The sequence below is a fragment of the Rhineura floridana genome, chromosome 1, assembly GCF_030035675.1.
Source record: "Rhineura floridana isolate rRhiFlo1 chromosome 1, rRhiFlo1.hap2, whole genome shotgun sequence".
Taxonomy (NCBI): Eukaryota; Metazoa; Chordata; class Lepidosauria; order Squamata; family Rhineuridae; genus Rhineura; species Rhineura floridana.
In genome coordinates, this window is record NC_084480.1 from 319,651,473 (window position 1) to 319,672,043 (window position 20,571).

Below are 20,571 nucleotides of genomic sequence, written 5' to 3' on the forward strand. Positions count from 1 at the left end.
GACCGTATAGGGATTTAAAGGTTAATACCAACACCTTGAATTGGGCCTGGAAAACAACTGGGAGCCAGTGTAGATCGAACAACACTGGTGTGATGTGATCCCGGCGGCGACTATTCGTAAGTAGTCGAGCCGCCACATTTTGTATAAGTTGTAGTTTCTGGACCGTTTTCAAGGGTAACCCCACGTAGAGCGCATTACAGTAATCTAATCGAGAGGTGACCAGGGCGTGTACTACCAGCGGGAGCTGATGAGCAGGAAGGTAGGGTTGCAGCCTACGTATAAGGTGAAGTTGATACCAAGCTGCCCGGCTCACTGCCGAAATCTGAGCCTCCATGGACAGCTTGGAATCAAGCACAACCCCGAGGCTGCGGACCTGGTCCTTAAGGGGTAGATTCACCCCATTGAACTTCAGGTCAATATTCCCCAACCTTCTCTTGTCCCCCACAAGTAGTACCTCGGTCTTGTCGGGGTTCAGTTTCAGCCTATTCCTTCCCATCCATCCACTCACGGACTCCAGGCACTTGGACAAGGTCTCCACAGCCAACTCTGCTGAGGATTTAAACGAGAGATAGAGCTGAGTGTCATCTGCATATTGGTGACACTGCAGCCCAAATCTCCTAATGATTGCCCCCAGCGGCTTCATATAGATGTTAAATAGCATGGGAGAGAGGATAGAACCCTGTGGCACACCACAGTTAAGAGGCCAAGGGTCTGAAACCTCCTCCCCCAATGCCACCTGTCGGTGCCTATCAGAGAGAAAGGAATGGAACCACTGTAATACAGTGCCTCCTATTCCCAGTCCCTCCAGCCGATGTAAAAGGATACTGTGGTCAACAGTATCAAAAGCCGCTGAAAGATCGAGGAGGACAAGAAAGGTGAATTCTCCCCTATCTAATGCCCTCCTCATATCATCCACCAGAGCGACCAAGGCTGTTTCAGTTCCGTGACCAGTCCTGAAGCCCGATTGGTATGGATCCAAGTAATCCGTTTCATCCAAGTGTGTCGACAACTGATTGGCCACCACTCGCTCAATGACCTTGCCCAAGAAACGTAAATTCGAAATCGGGCGAAAGTTATTGAAAACTTGGGGATCCAAGGAGGGCTTCTTCAAGATGGGCCTTACAATTGCCTCCTTGAAGGCTGATGGCATCACACCCTCCTTCAAGGATGCGTTTACCACCGCCTTGATCCCCTCACCCAACTTCTCTCTGCAGCTCATAAGGAGCCATGATGGGCAAGGATCAGTTAGACAGGTGGTAGGCTTTACAGTCGAGAGCACCTTGTCCACATCCTCAGAAGATAGAGGCTGAAAACGATCCAAACATACCGGCATGCAACTGGCCAACTCTGGTTTATTTACCGTATCCACAGCGCACGGGATCGAGCTCCATAAGCGTTCAATTTTATCAGCGAAGTGCTTTGCCAAAATGTCACAGGAGGCTTTTGACTGTTCCAAGGGTTCCTGAGCAACTGGACCGACCAGGCTTCGGACCACTTGGAACAGCCTCCTGGGACAGCACTCTGCAGACGCAATAGAGGCAGTAAAGAAAGCCTTCTTTTCTGCCTTTATTGCCACTTGGTAGGCAGCTACTGCTGCTCTAACTTGTGTCCGGACACCTTCGGAGCGGGATTTCCACCACCGGCGTTCTAGTCGTCTCACCTCCTGTCTCAAGGTACGCAACCGTGGTGTATACCACGGTGCTAACTGAGTTCTGTTCAGGGGGAGAGGACGTTTCGAATTCCCTCAAACACCCATCCCAAATCCGCGGTAGTAAAGGCAGGCAAGAAAATATGTAAATGGAGGAATAAAAAGCCAAGGGGAGGACTATAGAGAGGGACAGAACAAAGTAGGACCAGACAGTCAACCAGAGGTCTGAAAGACAGACAGCCAACAGCAGTAAAGTGAGCAATAGACAAGGAGAGGAGAAATAAACAGAAAAATTGATGAAATAGCCAAAACACAAAAAGGATTTGAACTGGAGTGAAAAGACCCAGCCTTCACAGACAGCAGGCAGGGCCGGTCTGAAGGGCGGGGTGACTCTTCTCTACCTGTTGAAGACCCTGCCTGTTATGGCCAGTAGGAGCAGCGTCCCTACTCAGGAATGGGGAGCTTCCAACTAGGCAGCCTGCGGTGGGGCAGGGGGCATTATCTGAGTCCGATGCTTCACCGCATGGGCCTGGTAGAGAAGAAGATGAATAGTCAGAGGAGGAGCTGGAAGCAGTTCAGACCCAACCCAGGCTTTTCTCTCCAGAGGTCTTTCATCAAGACACGTAGGGCAGTGGTTCCCAACCTAGGGGCCGTGAAGTAATCCGAGTAGTAAAGAAATGAATTATTTATTATTATTTTAAAAAAAGTGTTCTCTCCCCGAATGCTGTCTGCTCCCCACTGCCATTGCAGACAACACCTCCCCCTTGCTCCAAACAAGAGGGAGGACTTTTCCTGAAGCGGCAGAGCATCTTTCAGGCACACCGAGGGCAGGCATCTGCCTATAAAACAAATGGCAGACGCCAAAGTAGACTGACGATTGAGCTACCAGGAAGAAGAGGGGATTACTATCACCAGCTCCTGTCTCCTCGCACTACCGCTGCTAACAATGCCCTTGCTCAGAATGAGAGAAGAGGCTTTTTGTGAAGCAAAAAGGCTACAAGGAAAAGCTGCTTTCCCCCTTCCTTCCTTCCTGCCAGGCAGCCTGCCCACATGCTTCGCTGCCACCTCCTTTTAAAAATTATTTTTATTTGCGAGGCCGCCCAGATCTCGCCTTTGGCCCAGACGGAGCCAAGGAACAGTGAGGAAGCCCAGGACTTGGTCGCCCCCATCTCTGAGGCTAAGTGTGTGTGCCAGTGTCCCCTCTTTCTTCCACCTACACTCTACCTCCCAATCTCTCTCTCCAAGATGCTGCAGCAGTTGAGGGCTTCCCCCCTCTCACATGCCCAAATGCATACACGCCTGCAGGTGCTTGCAGGAGGGGCAGGTGTGTTCGCGTGTGTGCATGCGCTGATCTGTCTTCTGCTCCGCTCTCATTCCCCAAGTGCATGCTAACCAAGTCATCAGTTCTGATGATCATTCCAAGGCCTAAAATCACTAACCGCCCAACTTAATCCATCCACCCTGTTTCCAGTGCACAATCTCACGTCCCCATCACCAGCACATTGCTGCTGGTTGTGGTGTTTGTTTGTCTTTAAAGCTTAGCAGCTCAACACTGTCACCCACTGGAGTTAGGAGACAGGAGTGTACATCTTCAAGCTGCGTGTGTGTGTATGAGGAGGGGGATACCAATTTGTTTGGACTCTTGCATTAAAAAAAAGAAAGCAACACCTCCCTGCAGATAGAAGATTAGCACAACAGGGAGTTTCAGTGCAATTCATGATTCTGGGTTTCTGTCTGCAGGAGCTTTTAATGGAAAGGGACATTTGGAGATGTGATTTTGCCACACACCATCTGAAGGAGTTCACTCCATTTCTGCCACTTCAGAACTGAACATAAGAACAAAATCACAGTAGAAAACATAAGAAAGACTAGAGAAGGAGGCTCAACGAATGTAGGATGACTCAGGAAAAGGCGAAACTGAAAATCAAAAGTGCTAGGAAGCCATAAAGAAGGAAGATAGTCAGGTGCAGAGGTGAAAGCACTGACCGGTCTATCCACCCTTTTGTCTTCACAATCTAGCATCCCCACCACTATCACATCACTGCTTCTTCTTCATTATTATTATTATTATTATTATTATTATTATTATTATTATTATTACTACTACTACTACTACTACTACTACTACTACTACTACTACTACTACTACTATTAAAAAGCTCAGCAGGTTGGCTGAGGCTGGGGTCCACATACTGCAGCTGAAATGTATTTATTTATTTAATCATTATTGCATTTATATCCCACCTTTCCTCCAAGTTGCTCAAAGTAGTGCACATGGTCTTCCGCATTTTATCCTTACAGCAACCCTGTGAGAAACGTCAGGCTGAGAGACTGCGTCTGGCCCAAGGTCACCCAGTGGGCTTCATGGCTGGGTAGGGGATTTAAACCTGGATCTTAGTCCAGCACTGTCACCCACTGGTGTTGGGAGACAGGACTATACATCTTCAGACTGGGGGGAAAGGAGGGGGATTCCAATTTCATTGGACCTTTGCATTAAGAAAAGAAAGCAACACCTCCCTGTCTGCAGGGAGCTTTTTATGGAAAGGGATATTTGGCGATGTGATGTTGCCGCACACCATTTTTTTAATTAACAGACTAAAATTACAATTAGCATGGAGGTGTCACAATTTTTTTGAGTTTACAAAGGGGGTCCCATAATCATAAAGTTGGGAACCACTGATGTAGGGTGTTACAGTTCGCTGAGGCTGAGGGGGTCTGTGCTCCCAGTCACTCCGGATCGGTAAGGGCTAAAAAGGCTTTTCCTTCCACTGATACTAAACCCATCATAGTCCCTTTTCCTCAGGCTTTTGATGGCATGTGGGATGCAGAATGGGCATCTCCAAATAAATCCAAGCTGCCGCCTAAATGGGCTAAGAAGCACTGTGTCTTTGCAGAACGAATTATGGTGCATTTACATCTTCCCGCTGTAGACCCGCCCATTGGCAGCCCTTGCTAGTTCTACAGTTATTCCCCCAGAAGGGGAGGGAAGCCCAAAGACCCATGTGATAAGATGGTCAGAGGTGCCCTTCGCAGGAGTCTTGAAGCTAATGCTGTGGCCCTCGGGGCTTCTGCTACCTCTTCTGTGTTTTCAAGGGCAATTTTTAGGTGGGCGGAAGAAATGGGGACAAGGGAAGATGTGGCTAAGTTTGTTAAAGATGGTTTAAAAAAGATGGTGAATGCTTCAACTTTGTCAGCGGATGCGTCCATGGATTCATTACAATTTGTGGTGCATTCCATGGCGGCTTCCACGGTGGCACATCGTAATAGTTGGCTCAGGCAATGGGCTTTTCAGTCCCATCTCAGTGTGTGATGCATGCTGTGTAATGCAAGTTCTGTAACTCTGACATCACATTTGAACTTCCTTGTGAAATACCTTCAGGGTAGAGCAACATCCATGTTTAAAAGAAAGAGAAATCTATTGTCTGCAAGAGTTCTAGGACCGTTCCTAGGATTCATACTGCGCATCCTCCTGCAGACATTTTCTGCTGAGGTCGGCCTCTACATTTGTGGAATACCAGCCGCAGAAGAGTTTAGGTCCAATTAATGGAAATAGTGCAGAGCAGGTTTAGTGCTGACCTGTGCAGGCCACCAGGTATTATGGCACATTCGATTAGAGGAGCAGCTTCTTTGGCGGTGTGTAAGAGTGACTTGCTGATTGTGGGCATTTGTAGGGCGACCACTTGGGCCTCCCTGCACACCTTCATCAGACACTATAAGACCTGACACCAACTCTGTAACACTTTCCATGTGGAACTATATGCCTTGTTTGTAGAGGCCTTACAGGAGGACAGAAATGTCTCCTCCATGCAGTCAGTCAGAAGGGCTCTGGCTATATTTATTTATTTATTAATTTATTGCATTTGTATACCGCCCCATTGCCGAAGCTCTCTGGGCGGTTTACAACTGTAGGTGAGCAATGGGGTCTCTGAATCAACAGGTCCTCCTGAAGAGGTAGACACCAGGGCTTGCCCTGGAGAGATATAAAAGCTCTGGAAACCACGGCCTTCTTGGCCAGTGTGGAGCATTCAGTATCACCTCCACTCTAAACAGACAAACCCACCTGGTTGTTTGCAAGAGAAGGTTGAATGGCGGAAAGGCATAAAAAGGGCCACATGGCCTGTGTGCCATCAGGACATCTACTCTCTGCCTGCCGACATTCTGACGTCATGATAAGAAATTGGCCACCTGAGATCTGTGCTGTGTTACAAACAGGTCTAGGATTGTGAGGCCAAATAAGTTGGATATCTGTTGGAAAATCTGGAAGTGTAGCTGCCACTCTGCTTCTGACATGGTTGTCCTGCTTAACCAATCCACCATTACATTCAGCTCACCCGCCACATGTTCCACTCTGAGGGATCGTAGATGGGACTCCGCCCAGCTGAACAGGTGATGCGCTTCTTGCATCAGTGCCCTCAATTTCATGGCCCTTAATGATTCAAATATGCTTTGGCAGGCAAGTTACCTGTTTTTGCCAGGACCTCATATGAGGTGCAAATCTCAGCAATGGCAACCTCACTGCTTGCAGTTTCCAGGCAATTGATGCATCCCATGGTTCCCTGGCAGTCCACGCTCCTTGCGTCATGTGGGAATCCAGGTGCACTCCCCATCTGTAAATGCTCGCATCTGAAGTGATCACCCTTCTGACCAGTGTCTCCAAACTCACCCCCTCCACCAACTGATGTGGAGGCAGCCATCACTTCAGGTCTCTCTGCAGCTGCTGTGGGATCAGGATGCTGAGGTTGCAGGACTTCATGATCTGATCTTGAAGTGGGAGTAGTAATTGCAAGAGCTTGCATGTATGAAGGCGAGCCCAGTCCACTAATTCCTGGCAGGAGACCAGAATGCCCTGAAGCTTGGCAAGTCATCAGCTCTGATTCTGAGGTCACTACCTTCCTCACCAAGGTTGAACGTTCTTCACCTGCTCCTCAGTAAGGGACATTCGAAACTGCAGTGAGTTTATCAGCACTCCCAGGTGTGTAATGTTTGTGTAGGCTCCAGGGCAGTCTTCTTGAGATTCACAACAAAACCATGCCACTGCAGGCATAAGAGAGTGGCTTCCATGTCCCACCTGCACTGTTCTTTGGGTGGTGCCTGGGCCAGGATGTCATCAAGGTACAGGTGCACCTGCACCCCCAGAGTCCTTAGATGTGCTAGCAGGGCCACAAGGTCCTTGGTGAAGTCCCTGGGGTTGGAGGTCAGGCTGAATGGAAGGGCCCTATATTGATAATGCTTGCACCCGTGGTAGAAACAAAGATGTTTCCTATTGATTGGAATATGGAGATAGGCCTCCGATAGGTCTGTGGACTCCATCCAGTTGTCCCGTGTGTTAGCCTCCAAAATGGATCTTAGTCTCCCTTTTGAACTGCTCGTACACCATGTTCCTGTTCAACCACCTGAGGTTGAGGATGACCAGTTATCCCCATTCACTTCTGGAACTAGAAAGAAAATGGAGTATACCCCGTACTTCTGCCCCCTGAATGGGACTGCTTCCACCACTTGGAATGCCAGGAGACAATCTATGGCATTCCAAGGGAAGCTCGGAGGATGGCAACAAGGGAGAGGGCCTTCTCAGTGGTGGCCCCCAAATTATGGAATGATGTTTCTGAGGAGGTGCGCCTGGTGCCAACACTGTTATCTTTTCGGCGCCAGGTCAAGACTTTCCTCTTCTCCCAGGCATTTTAGCAGGTGTTTTATATTGTTTTAAATTGGTTTTTTAAAAGATGTATTTTTAAATTGTATATGTTTTTAGTTACTGTAAACTGCCCAGAGAGCTTCGGCTATGGGGCGGTATACAAGTATAATAAATAAATAACTAAATAAAACAAATATTGCAGAATGCCTAATGGTTGTCCAGCTTCTAAGATGGCTAAGAATTTCGGTCTTGGCTGCTTGGAAAACTCCAAGGGGTATCTATTCTAGAGGAAATAGAATCATAGAGTTGGAAGGGGCTTATAAGGCCATCAAGTCCACCCCCTGCTCAATGCAGGAATCCAAATTAAAGCATCCCTGACAGGTGGCTGTCCAGCTGCCTCTTGAAGGCCTCCAGTGTCGGAGAGCCCACCTCCTCCCTAGTAATTGGTTCCATTGTCACACCGCCCTAACAGTTAGAAATGTTTTCTTGGTGTTCGGCCGAAATCAGGCTTCCTGTCACTTCAGCCCATTATTCCGTATCCTGCACTCTGGGGCAATCAAAACGAGAACCTGGCCCTGTTGGACTAGGACCTGGGAGACCAGGGTTCAAATCCTCATTTAGCCATGGAGCACACTGGGTGACCTTGGGCCAGTCACTGCCTCTCAGCCTAACTTATCTCACAGGGTTGTTGTGGGGATTAAATTAGGAGGGGGAGAACCATGTATGCCACTTTAAGCTCCTTGGAGAAAAAGTGGGATATATATATATATATATATATATGGTGGACATGATGGCCACCAAGAATGCTGTCTTAAGTCTGAGGAACCTCAGCTTACTTGTGGTTAATGGCTCAAATGGCAGTCCCATGAGCTGTCAGGACCCAGTTGAGGCTCCATGTGAGGAAACGATGAACTGCTGATGGGTGCTCATGTCTGAAACCCTGGAGAACCTCTGCCAGTCAGCGTAGACAGTACTAAGCTAGATGGACCAATGGCTTGACTCTATATAAAGCAGCCTCCTAGGTTCCTAAGCCTGTGGGCAGGTCTGTTCCTAGGCTCTGCATGCCTTCTGCAAGTCTGCCCGAGTGTCATTGGATCTGATTCCTCTTCCTGGCCCTGATTTTATATATATATATAAAATAACTTACAGAAATGACTCCACAACAATAATAGATCTCACTGCAGGCAAAATGTCACCTAATGAGATTAGGCTTCTATCCAAAGGCCTCAACTTTTGCCCAACACCTAGAGAGCACAATATAGCACAGATGAAATGTGACATCAAAGTATTTGAAAGGAGATGTAGATTGGCTGAATTTTTTTATGATGACTCTAAGAACAACACAGACCTCTACAATAGAGATCCTCTGCTACAGTTTCTGCCACCTAAAACTTGGACACCGAACATTAACAGGAATCCAGTCCTAGAAACCTTTCTCTTATCAATAAACAGAGTCATCAACAACCACACACCAACTCCTACTCATTACAACCTTTCAAAAGAAGAAAGAATAGCCCTAAGGAACCTTCAGATGAGAAGGGATATTGTCATCAAACCTGCAGATAAGGGTGGTGCTGTTGTGGTACTTAACACTACAGACTATATAGCAGAAGGTCAAAGACAACTAAAGGATGAAACAACATATAGATTTCTTGACAAAGACATCACCACAGATCTCAATACTTGTATCATTACATCTATACAGAACCTTACAAGAAGGAAACTTCTTAAAGAGGAAACTGCTGATCTCCTTGTTAATCCAAATCCCACCCCTGGAAGGTTTTACATGCTGCCTAAAATCCACAAAGCCAACAATCCTGGTCGCCCGATTGTCTCAGGTAACAACACAGCTACTGAAAGGATTTCTCTGTACATTGACTTACATTTACAAAACATGGTGCGAAACCTCCCATCGTATATCAAAGACACCAAGGACTTCTTGCTTAAAACTGAGTCTTTAAACAAGCCGTATCAATTCCACAACAATACTATACTAGCTACTTTAGATGTCACATCTCTTTACACCAATATACCACATAACGATGGGATTCAGGCTTTAAATGAGTTCCTTAACACCAGAGATATGAACAATCCTCCAACAGAGGTTCTCACAACTTTAGCAACGCTAGTCCTGACTTGTAACAACTTTACATTCAATGGAGAACACGACCTGCAACTACAAGGCACAGCTATGGGGACTCGCATGGCTCCATCATTTGCGAATCTCTTTATGGGTAAACTGGAACAGGAGATCCTCAAAAAGGCCATCAACAAACCACTTATATGGTGGCAATACATTGACGACATCTTTATGGTCTGGACAAATGGTAAAGAGAGTTTGGAACAATTTAAAAATTACATCAACTCTATCCATCCCTCTATTAAGTTTACATTTAATAGTACAAATGTCAATCCACACATCCCTTTTCTGGATGTCCTTCTTACCATTGAAAACAACAAAATAGCCACTGATCTCTACAGCAAACCCACTGATGCCCACACCGATTTAAACTGGAAATCCTGCCATCCTAGGCATATAAAGAAGAACATTGTGTATAGCTTAGCTCTGAGAATCAAACTTATCTGCAACACTGAAGATAAATACCAGAGAAGGATCAGTGAACTTAAAGAACACCTTCTTCGAAGAGGATATTCTCCACATATTATGAATTGCAACATCCACCGAGCCTCCATGCTGTCCAGAGAAAACCTCCTCCATCATACTGAGGTGTCAAAGAGCAGAGAGTAACGGATTCCATTTGTGGTAGATTTCCATCCAGCATCTCCTAACTATCACCGAGCAATCAAGGAGAGCTACCCATTGCTGGCAATCTCTGAACATCTTACCAGAGCCATCAGCAGGCCTCCTGTTATCGCATTTCGCCAACCTCCTAATTTGCACAGACTGTTGGTGAAAGCTGTGCTTAAGCCACCTATCACCAATCCAGGGTCTCATCCTTGTCACTCCAAACGCTGTATCACCTGTGTGTACCTCAGGGAGACAGCCACTTTTACAAGCACTAGGACAGGCAGGACATCACCTGCAGGTCCTGCAATATAGTTTACATCATTGAGTGCAAAAGACCAGGATGTCATATCCAATACGTAGGAAAGACCACAACTGACCTACGCATGCGCTTCAGGAACCACAAGTCGGCAATTTTGACCAAAAAAGTGGAGCAACCAGTTGTAAAGCATTTTAACATCGAGGGTCACAGCCTGTTGGACTTTTCCATTACAGCGATAGAGATGCCAGCAGATCCAGCAGCATTGACCAAAAGGGAGAACTTTTGGATTTACTCTCTGGACACATTGGCACCACATGGCCTGAACCTGGAGGACAGTACCACCACCACTTAGCTTCTGCAAATGAAGCCCCTCTGAGCATTCCATCCTCAAAGCTCTATAACTGCCACCTTCGCAACAGCATTTGTATGTTAGCAGCTGATGAAGGCGGAAGCTGAAACGTTTTGTTAATATAATAAAAAGCTCTGTTTGGTTAATCAGAATTACGTTTATATATATAAGCCCGATATGTATAGCAGCACCTTGTCATCTTGAAAGACTCCTGCAGAAAGGGTGCCACGTGTGGCGTGTTGATGCATCATCTGCATCCCGCTCTGCCAGCTCTTGGCGTCCTCTGGCGAGTACGTTGCAAAGCGGTTGCTGTGAGAACCTTCATGTCCCTCCAGAGGGAGCGGGAACTGTCGTGTTCATTAAATGCATGATTATGGCGATGATTAATAGCAGATCCTCTTCAAGCCTAACTACTTTCCTTTCGGTCTTTGGATTGAATTCATGGGGTTTTGTGCAGCCGTTGAGGCATTTCGGTCTCTTCCAGGGAAGTCTGCTCAGCCAGGCTTACCTGCTCCCCCCCCCCCGCCTGCTAAGGCCTGCCTTGTGTGTTTTGGCTCCCTGAACATTTGACTTTTTTTGTGTAATGGGGTGCGGGGAAGTGCTTGTTTTGAAGATGATCATGGAACATAAATTGCCTTCTCAGCCACTGGGTGTCAGAGGCAGCCTAGTTTTCCAACTTCAACATGCTCCTCTTGACCCTTGACCCCCTCCAGGTCACTGTGTTTCATTGCAACACAAATAAAGCTTATGGGCGAGGGGGTCTGCCACCTCCTTCTGAGACCTTTGCATCCTGCAGGAAAGAGCTGTCGGGCGATGAGGGGCAATGCCACCTTCAGGGTCATGTAAATAATTTCAGGGTGGGGAAGATGGGAGTCCAGCTCTGGTAGCTTTGGTGGAAGGGAGTTTATCTGAGATGTGGTTAGTGGGAGGTATTCTGTTTTTAAAAAAACCTCTTTATACAATGGTTTGCAAGAATAATGACATACAATAAAAACAACAAAATACAAAAAAATAGTAATAGCCAGCAGCAAAACAATTAAAAAACAAGAGTTTAGCAATCTTGAGTAAAGGCAGCATACTGTTCAGAGGAAAATTGTTGGATATGTAATAAGGATAAAATAATATTTACCCTATTTATACATAACAATAATGAGAAGAATAGAAGTTATTAGACCTGTTTGCTTTTAATACCAGCATATTTTCAATTCTCTTTCCCCTTCCTACATTTGATTGTGATCCCTTTGAGGACCGGGGGGGACGGTCATTCTCTGTAGGCTTGTTGCAGTCTGTTCTGATGTGATAGGATCAGCTGTGCTATAAGAAAGGGGGTCACGTGTTTGTTTTCAAGAATTCAGTATACTAGGCATGACATTTGTTTTATTTATTATTAAAAGCAAGTTTCTAGCCCTTTGGGACATAAAGGTTGCCTTTTGAATGTGTGTGGCAGATGCCTGGTAAAATCTCTTAACCGATGCCCGAGTGGGGCTCAGCAGCAACTTGACATTATATAATACCCCCACCTTGCAATTGGCAGCAGGAGACCAAATTATACAAAGGTAGATAATGTGCAGATTTGAAGAATTGTGAAGGACAATTATGGTTCTCTTCAGAAGATGGATTAGGGCAGGGGTAGCCAATATGGTGCCCTCCAAATGTGTTGGACCACAACTCCCATAATTTCTGGCTATTGGCTGTGCTGGCTGATCTGGAGGGCATCACATCAGCTGCCTCTGGATTAATATCCCACTTGGCTTTTGTCATGTTCCTTGACCTTGACCCATCCTCAAGCTCAGGGAAGAACACAGACGGGGAAGAGGCACCCTCCAACAAGTTGCCATCCCCCCCCACTCGGAGTCCTTCTAGGTCAGGGGATGTTGCTTTACCAGACTATTCGGATTTGGGAGGCTGACTCCTAGGACTGCCTGTGCACCAAGTGGCATCTATAGCTCCCCATCAATGGGCGAGAACAGCGCTCTGTCTGAGGTCCTGACAAACTCTGCCTTGCCTAAGCCAGGCCCTGCTGTAGCCGCCCTGAACTTTCCCTTTGATGTGACTCTGCCATCCCGGCTGTGATCTGACCTTACTGGACATGACTCTGCCTTACCTCTCATTACGTCACCCTGTCAGGAGGTGCCACTGTTGCAGTCGATTTTCCCTGTGAGCTTAGAGCCTGGATATAAAAGCATTGCTTTGGGTATAAAGAAAAGCTGCTATTTTGTGACTTTTGCACAAGGAAAAGTTAGTCAGGAAACAGTCTTGTTGAGGACAGAATAACGATGTCTGTGCTGGTTGGTAAGTGTGTGAGCCTAGAGATGTGAAGGCCCAGGAAAAAAATAGAACATTTGAAGAAAAACTGTTCTCTCCCTCCCCCCATTTTTTGGGTTTTTATCTCAGCCTTCACATCTCTATGTGAGCCACGCTTTGATGTCTGTGTTCAGAGTTGGACCTGGCAGTCATGGGCTCACAGAGGTGGTCTTGTGGGCCTTTTGCGGATCCTGCCAGTTAGCTAGGGAAGGAGGAAATGGGCAGGAGGAACTGAAACAAGTGCTCACGCTCTACTTCCCAGACAGCACATCACCAGTTCTTTAGGTGCCCCCCCGGCTCTAAGGGGAATCATAGTCGCAGGTCTTGCTTGCGTGTATAACTCCATGTACATTTTCCACCTGCATGGTACGCCTAGCTGAGCTAGTGTGACTGCCTTTCACTCTCCTTTTCTCTGCCCTCAGAAAGACAGAAGAGAGACTGACAGGAAATTTTCTGTCTTTATTTATTTATTTATTATTTGATTTATATCCCGCCCTTCCTCCCAGCAGGAGTCCAGGGCGGCACACAAAAGCACTAAAAACACTTTAAAACATCATAAAAACAGACTTTAAAATACATTAAAACAAAACAACTTTAAAAACATTTTTAAAAAGCTTTGAAGACCTTAAAAAAAGATTAAAAAACATAATTGTTTTTTTAAAAAAAGGTTTAAAAGCATATTAAAAAGCAATTCCAACACAGACACAGACTGGGATAAGGTCTCTACTTAAAAGACTTGTTGGAAGAGGAAGGTCTTCAATAGGTGCTGAAAAGATACCAGAGATGGCGTTTGTCTAATAAATAGGGAATTCCACAGGGTAGGTGCCGCCACACTAAAGGTCCGTTTCGTGTGCAGAATGGACCTTCTGATAAGATGGTATCTGCAGGAGGCCCTCACCTGCAGAGCACAGTGATCGACCGGGTATATAAGGGATAGGATGGTCTTTCAGGTATCCTTTCAGGTCTTAGGGTAGGGAAGGCAATTAGATTGCACTTTAACACCTCCTTTCAGGCCATGTTAAAATAATTACACTGTGGCAAAAGGCTTGATTGGCAACATCCTTAATGTAGACCCCGTTGAACTGAATGGGGCTCATGGAAGTGCTAGAAAGGACCCTGGGCCAAACGCCATTTGTTTTGGTGAGGCTTGCCTGGGAGAAGTCCTTGCGGCAACTCCCCCAAGGCAGTCCCACAGCCAGTTAGAGGGTTCCTTAAGTAGTTTGAGAGCAGCTCTGCGAGCACTTGCAGCAGAGGTAAATAAATCAGGTCATTTTTATAAAATGAAAGCCCAGCTATGAAGCTGTTTGGCTTCCAGCTATTGATCTATCAGTTTCTATTTCATTAGTTAAAAATTCTGGCTGTTCATTTCTCTAAGCCCGACTGTCAGGAGGAAGGAATGACTAGTTCTCTTTCTCTCGAGATGCAATAGCTGAAAAGGCATTTGTGGGCATATGATGGAGCAGAGTTTTAATCCTTGAGCTCGTGGTGGATTTTATTCACTTTGCACAATGGCATTGTTTAGGACGAAAGGCAGGAGTCTGGAAGGCTTCTGCGAACCAGGGAGCTTAGCTTCAGACTCTGCTTCAGTCTAAGAATAAAAAGGGGAAGCATGCTCCTAGTCCTCATGACTTGCCTACATGGGAGGAGGGAGTCTGGAGTACATTTGAAGAGGCAGGGTGATGGGAAGTAGCCACCTGTCAGAATCCTTCCAGATGGATAAAGGTCAAACCAGACATGAGTCTGCAGATCCATGATTAGGCTCTCCCCTCGCAGGCTTTGTTTTGCCTGCTTAGAATCCTCTGCTTAGCTTTGGGTATCAGGAAGTGGTGTCTTGGGACAAGTTTCTTAACTTTCTTCCTGGGCCCTTTCCATGGTGTAAATCAACACACACACACACACGCAATCCACATGTACCTGCCAGTCAGTTTTCCCCACAAGGGAAAATATAGATACCCACATGATGCTGGTATGTTTTGCCTTGCAGGGAAAATAGTATTTTCAAGGGAGTGGGTGGGTTGAGGGTTTTACTCAAGAACACAGCATGTGGAAAAGGGAAAGGTGAAGTCATCCTCTCCCAGAACCAGCTGGACTTTCCCCTGCTGCACCTGAGACTCACATGAAATATTCAAAAGTCCTGAGACCTTAAGGGCAGTCCTGCTGGATCAGACCAAGGATCCACCTAGGCAGCACTTCCTCTCCAACCAAGAGAGAGACCCGTCAGCTGCCATGGGAAGCCTCCAAAGCCGGATATGATGCAGTGGTTGTGTTCTGTCTTCTCCCAGAATCCAGCAACTGGAGTGCTGCCGCCTCAGCCTAGATCACAGTTTGGGTCTTCTTTTAATTGGACAGGTTCTCATTTTCAAAAAGAAGCATTTCCCTCACCAAGAAACAAGGACCAACCCTGGATCATGACTCCATAGTCTGCACCTAGCGTTGAGACTGGAGGGGAGTCCCAGCATGCACATTCAGTGGTTGGTGACAGTAGGAGGAAGAGAGGATGAGTGGCCTGCGGTGTCTGTTTCGCACATGCAGGATGCCAAAATGTTCCCACCACCCAGTGACCCTTCTGGCCCTTTCCTTTTTCCAGGGAGGCAGTTCACACGCCAACCTGAGCGAGGCCTTTCATGCTGAGGTGCCAGAGGAAGTGCAGGCATGTGACCTGTGGCTGCTGGGAGACTATGCAGGGAAGCCTGGATTAAGCTTGAAATGTAGAGGATGTGGAAGAGGGGGCATCGGACATGTACTTATCCATGTGCCATTCTTGTGGCTCCTCTTAATTTCCCCAGAAGTAAGAGCAGGCTAGTTTATGAGCATTTTTAACAACTGGAAAATACTTGTTAAAGGTGCCTGGCTGCTGTTGCCAAAATCCCCACAGTGCGACCATCTTGGCAGAAATCCGGGGGTGGGAGAAAACGATTAGCCATGTTCCAAACAAAGAAGCACAAGAGGGGAGCATCGAGTGTCCCCACCTAGATATAATGGCGCTCCATCTAGTCTTTAGCAAATGGTCCCAGTCCGAGAGGAGCCACCCAGATGTTTTGCAGTGACTGACTGCTTTTGGAGTTTTTTTGCCCCGTGGCTGGATGCCTCTGATAGATGGCCCTCGCGCCTCCTGCTCCCAGAATAACGCAACTGCGCCAGCGTTTTATTTGCACATGGAACAGATGGGGCTGTGCCGTCACCAGCGGGCCGCATGACAGCCCGGGTGAAGAGAGTGCTCGTTGACACGCTATCAAATTCCACTCACTCACTCCGGAACACACTTGGGTTGGCATGTGAGCAACTGAGTGACGCTGTTCCCCACCTGCTATGCTCAGGCGCACGCCTCCGCTGATGGTGCAGGGCTCCAGCCCTCCCTGGAGGAGGAACTCCCCACCATGCCAGGTGGGGAAGTTGACATGCAAATAAGTACTACTAGCAGAAGCTTAAAACTCTTTCCTGGAAATAACTCTAGCATAAGGCCTCTCGGTGCAGCTCTTAGAGCATGCCTTATCTTGCATCTCGCTTGACAAATGGACCCAAATTTCCTGTGCAGTGAAGTGTGTAGTCGCACAGCGACCGTCTCTCTTAAACCTTTGGGGAGAGGTCTTAGCTCAGTGGCAGTAGAAGTGCTTTGTGCAGAAGGCTTCTGACTTCAATCCCTGAAGCCACCAATTAATGGATATCAGACAGCATCACTTAGAACAGCCTTGCAGACGTTTTGGACTACAACTCCCATCAGCCCCAGCCAGCAAGTGGTGTCCAGAGACTGTCAGGGCAGGATTCAAGCTGTTTGCCACCAGCCAGCTCCAAGCTGAAGAGGACTCCCAACATCTGATGCTATGAGGTCATTGCTGGTGGGGGTGGCATGCAGATATAACTAGAGTGGCCCTTTGTCCTACTTTACAGGGGAAACCTTTTTGTTTGAAGGGCTGTCTAATATCAAGTTAAAAGAGCCTAAAAAGGGAGACCAGGAGGAGACTTTAAGTTGCCCATGAACAGGGAGCACCTGGACGGCAGAGTAAGCAGGCACACGTGTCACCTGGCCGCAGTCTGATTCCTTAACTGTGGTGAAATGGATTGTATTTCTACATAAGTTATAGTCTTTATTTCTAAATTTGCATCTAGATATATAAATCAGCTTGTGCAAATTTCAAGCAACTCTGTGCCCTCTCTTTTTTTTTCTTAGTGATGCCCAAGTGTCCACCGTAGACACAGTAGGCATATTTCCTAGAGCTGGCCTGTTTTTCCTTTGCAACGTTTATTTATTTATTTATTTTGTATCCCACCCTTCCTCCCAGCAAGAGCCCAGGGTGGCAAACAAAGCACTAAAAACACTTTAAAACATCATAAAAACAGATCTTAAAGTACATTAAAACAAAACAACATTAAAAACATTTAAAAAAAACAATTTAAAAAAAGGGTTAAAAACATTATTAAAAAACATATTAAGCAATTCTAACACAGACGCAGACTGTGATAGGTCTCAGCCTAAAAGGCTTGTTGAAAAAGTCTTCAAAAGGCGCCGAAAAGACAGCAGAGATGGCGCCTGCCTAATATCCAGCTGTTTGATTTATATCCTGCCCTTCCTCCCAGCAAGAGCCTAGTTCTGGTGCCCTTTACCTGCCAACCCTCGAGGCTGTTAGCTGAAGGCAGAATGCCATGAGTAAATAAATGTACATTCCAGACTAAACAAACCATCTTGGTTCTTCAGTCATTGTCCTACAGGTGGGTCTTTGCCAAATGCTAGGGCATGGGAGCAGCGTATTGCTGGGAGACCGTGTATTTCTGCAGTGCTGTCTTGGGTAACTGGCCTTATTTATCCTGATCCCCAGCCAGGTGTGTGACAGTTTCTTGCTGCTCGTGAGGCCCTGGCAACACCCCAGGCAGCTGAAGAAGAGCTTCTGTACTCTGTAGGGACTTTGGCACAATGCCTCCCTATGTCTTCATCAACAGGAGGTTGAACTTGCAAATTCCATCTCTGAATGAGCTCTAATTAGCATTGTCTTTGTTTCTCTTCCTGTTCTGGAACAGCGAGGCTGGATTCTGCATACAGCACCCCTGGCTATTCACCGTCCGGTTGCCCAAGCAGGTCGACCACGAGCCGCTACATCGCAAGGTCTGTATCGGTTCCCTTGAGAGAGACTGCACTTCTCCCAGAAGCCAATGGGGCATGTGTCCTGTTGTCCTTGACCTCGTGGGATCTTTTTGCTTATCGCTCTTCTGCCCTCTTTCACGAGGTTGCACAATAGCCAAGAGAGAGGCAGGTGGGGCTGTTATGAAGTGCCTTCCTCCAATTGGTCGCCCCAGTCACAAGGGGTGGATTGTGGGAGGGTACTTTGTTTTTGCCCCTCCCCCTAAAAATTTGCAATCCAAATAGATCGGGCAGGGCGAGGGAAGGCTGCACAATGTTTAGTATATGTCGTGTGCGTTGAGCAGCTGCAGTTTCCTGCCCCCTGCTTTCTTGTCTGGCTGTGGGGGTGGATGGAGGAGTGATGGGCTAAGCCAAGGTGGGGCCTTCTGGATATTGCTGAACAGCTACTTCTTGACGACATTTTTATTGATGCTCTTACTGATTTTATTATCATCTTGTATGTTGTATACCGCCTTGATTATACGTTGATGAAAGTGCGGATTTTAAATAAATAAGTAAGCTTCCATCATTCCTGACCCTTCTTGCCATGTCAGAAAAGCTAGCGCTAAAAGCTCATTTGCATAGAGGGATATTGAGAAAATGCACATTTTATCTGGCCTGGTTTGGCTTTTTTTAATATAGAAATGGGGGACTAGGAATGCCAAATGCACCAGCAAGGTATCCCAGTTTAGGAACTTTTAACATCAAAAAGACTTTAAATCAGAGCTCAGTGATAAGTATCTTGGGAACTCTCTGCTGCACTCTATGAATTTTGTGAAGAGAGACAGAATAATCAGACTAAATGTGAATTTTGTTTTATATCCTATTTAATCTTACTTACCTTTGTTTTAATTCTGTGGATTTCTCTCATGTGTTTATGATTTGTAGCCTTGTCTTTTACAAGAATATTATTGTTTTTGGCGTTATTATTTAGATTTGTTAGTCACTTCTCCAAGTGACTTACAACACTAAAACACAAATATATAATTTTTAAAGTAATTAAAAAGTTTTTTTTTTTAAAAAAATCCTGGTTATTGGCCATGCTGGCTGGAGCTGAGATTACCAGTTTGTTTGCCCCTCCTTCCTCCATGTAGCCGAGCTGTCCAGCGTAGCCTGGCCATTATTCGCCAGGCTAAGCAGAAGAAAGAGAAGAAGAAGAAGAAGGAATACTGCATGTACTATAACCGCTTTGGCAAATGCAACCGTGGTGAGAGGTGCCCCTACATCCATGACCCCGAAAAAGTGGCCGTCTGCACAAGGTATCTGCTTTTCCCCCAGGCCTTGCTCTGAATCACTTGCATTGGCTGCCTGTATGTTTCCAAGCTCAATTCAAGGTGCTGGTTTTAACCTATAGCGCCATCTCTGCTATCTTTTTGGTGCCTTTTGAAGACTTTCCTCTTTCAACAAGCCTTTTAGGTTGAGACCTATCCCAGTCTGCATCTGTGTTAGAATTGCTTAATAGGTTTTTTTAAAAATGTTTTTAACCCTTTTTTAAAGTTGTTTTTTTAAAAATGTTTTTAACGCTGTTTTGTTTTAATGTATTTTAAGACCTGTTTTTATGATGTTTTAAAGTGTTTTTAGTGCTTTGTTTGCCACCCTGGGCTCCTGCTGGGAGGAAGGGCGGGATACAAATTAAATAAATAAATAAATAAACTTTGCAAAGGAAAAACAGGCCAGCTCTAGGAAATATGCCTACTGTGTCTACGGTGGCCACTTGAGCATCACTAAGAAAAAAAAAGAGAGGGCACAGAGTTGCTTGAAATTTGCACAAGCTAATTTATATATCTGGATGCAAATTTAGAAATAAAGATTATAACTTATGTAGAAATACAATCCATTTCACCACAGTTAAGGAATCAGACTGCGGCCAGGTGACACGTGTGCCTGTGTTGCAGGGTAAAGTGCTGAAGCTGAACTTCCCTCTGATTTAGGGAGCAGTTTGCATATTCCCTCATTTGTGTGTGTGTGTGTGTGTGTGTGTGTGTGTGTGTGTGTGTGTGTGAGAGAGAGAGAGAGAGAGAGGGAGAACAACTGAAGCATCATTTGTGATCAGAGAAGCTCCAAAATGTCCCTCAGTGTTGTGGATGTTGTAATTTTGTTCCTAAATGGATTGTAAGCTTGTGAGCAGGGGTCTGTTACGATATGTTTCATATTGTATAGTGTCTTTCATTTTCAACCTCTTCAGAAATATTTTATGTGTAAACTTGGAAGACGGCTGCACCTGTTGGCCTAGAACTTCCAGCTTCCGTGTTGAAACTCTCCTTGCATGGAAAAGCTGCGGGTGAAAGTTGCCCACAATCTCCCTCTCCTTCCCAGGAAGATGATGTTGTGGCATCCTCATGCCTAGATGTGGGTCATAGAATCATAGAATGCAGGAATCCATTGGCTGCTTGGACAGGTGGGCAGGACTGCCTATCTGCCAATCGCATGGCATCATATGACATCTGGTAGTTCAAATTTAAAGCCTTTGCAGCCTCGGCTTGAATTCAAAAAGACAGTTGAATTTCTGCCAAGGTC

At 46.2% G+C, this 20,571-nt stretch overlaps 1 protein-coding gene across 1 annotated transcript in view; it reads left to right on the forward strand.

The window, feature by feature from the left end:
* Nucleotides 1-20,571, forward strand: part of ZC3H3 (zinc finger CCCH-type containing 3) — a 339,858-nt gene that overhangs the window by 227,551 nt on the left and 91,736 nt on the right. The window contains exons 6-7 of the mRNA XM_061607107.1: nucleotides 17,955-18,039; nucleotides 19,149-19,313. Coding sequence (XP_061463091.1) covers nucleotides 17,955-18,039; nucleotides 19,149-19,313 — 250 coding nt within the window. The remainder of the gene's footprint in view (nucleotides 1-17,954; nucleotides 18,040-19,148; nucleotides 19,314-20,571) is intronic.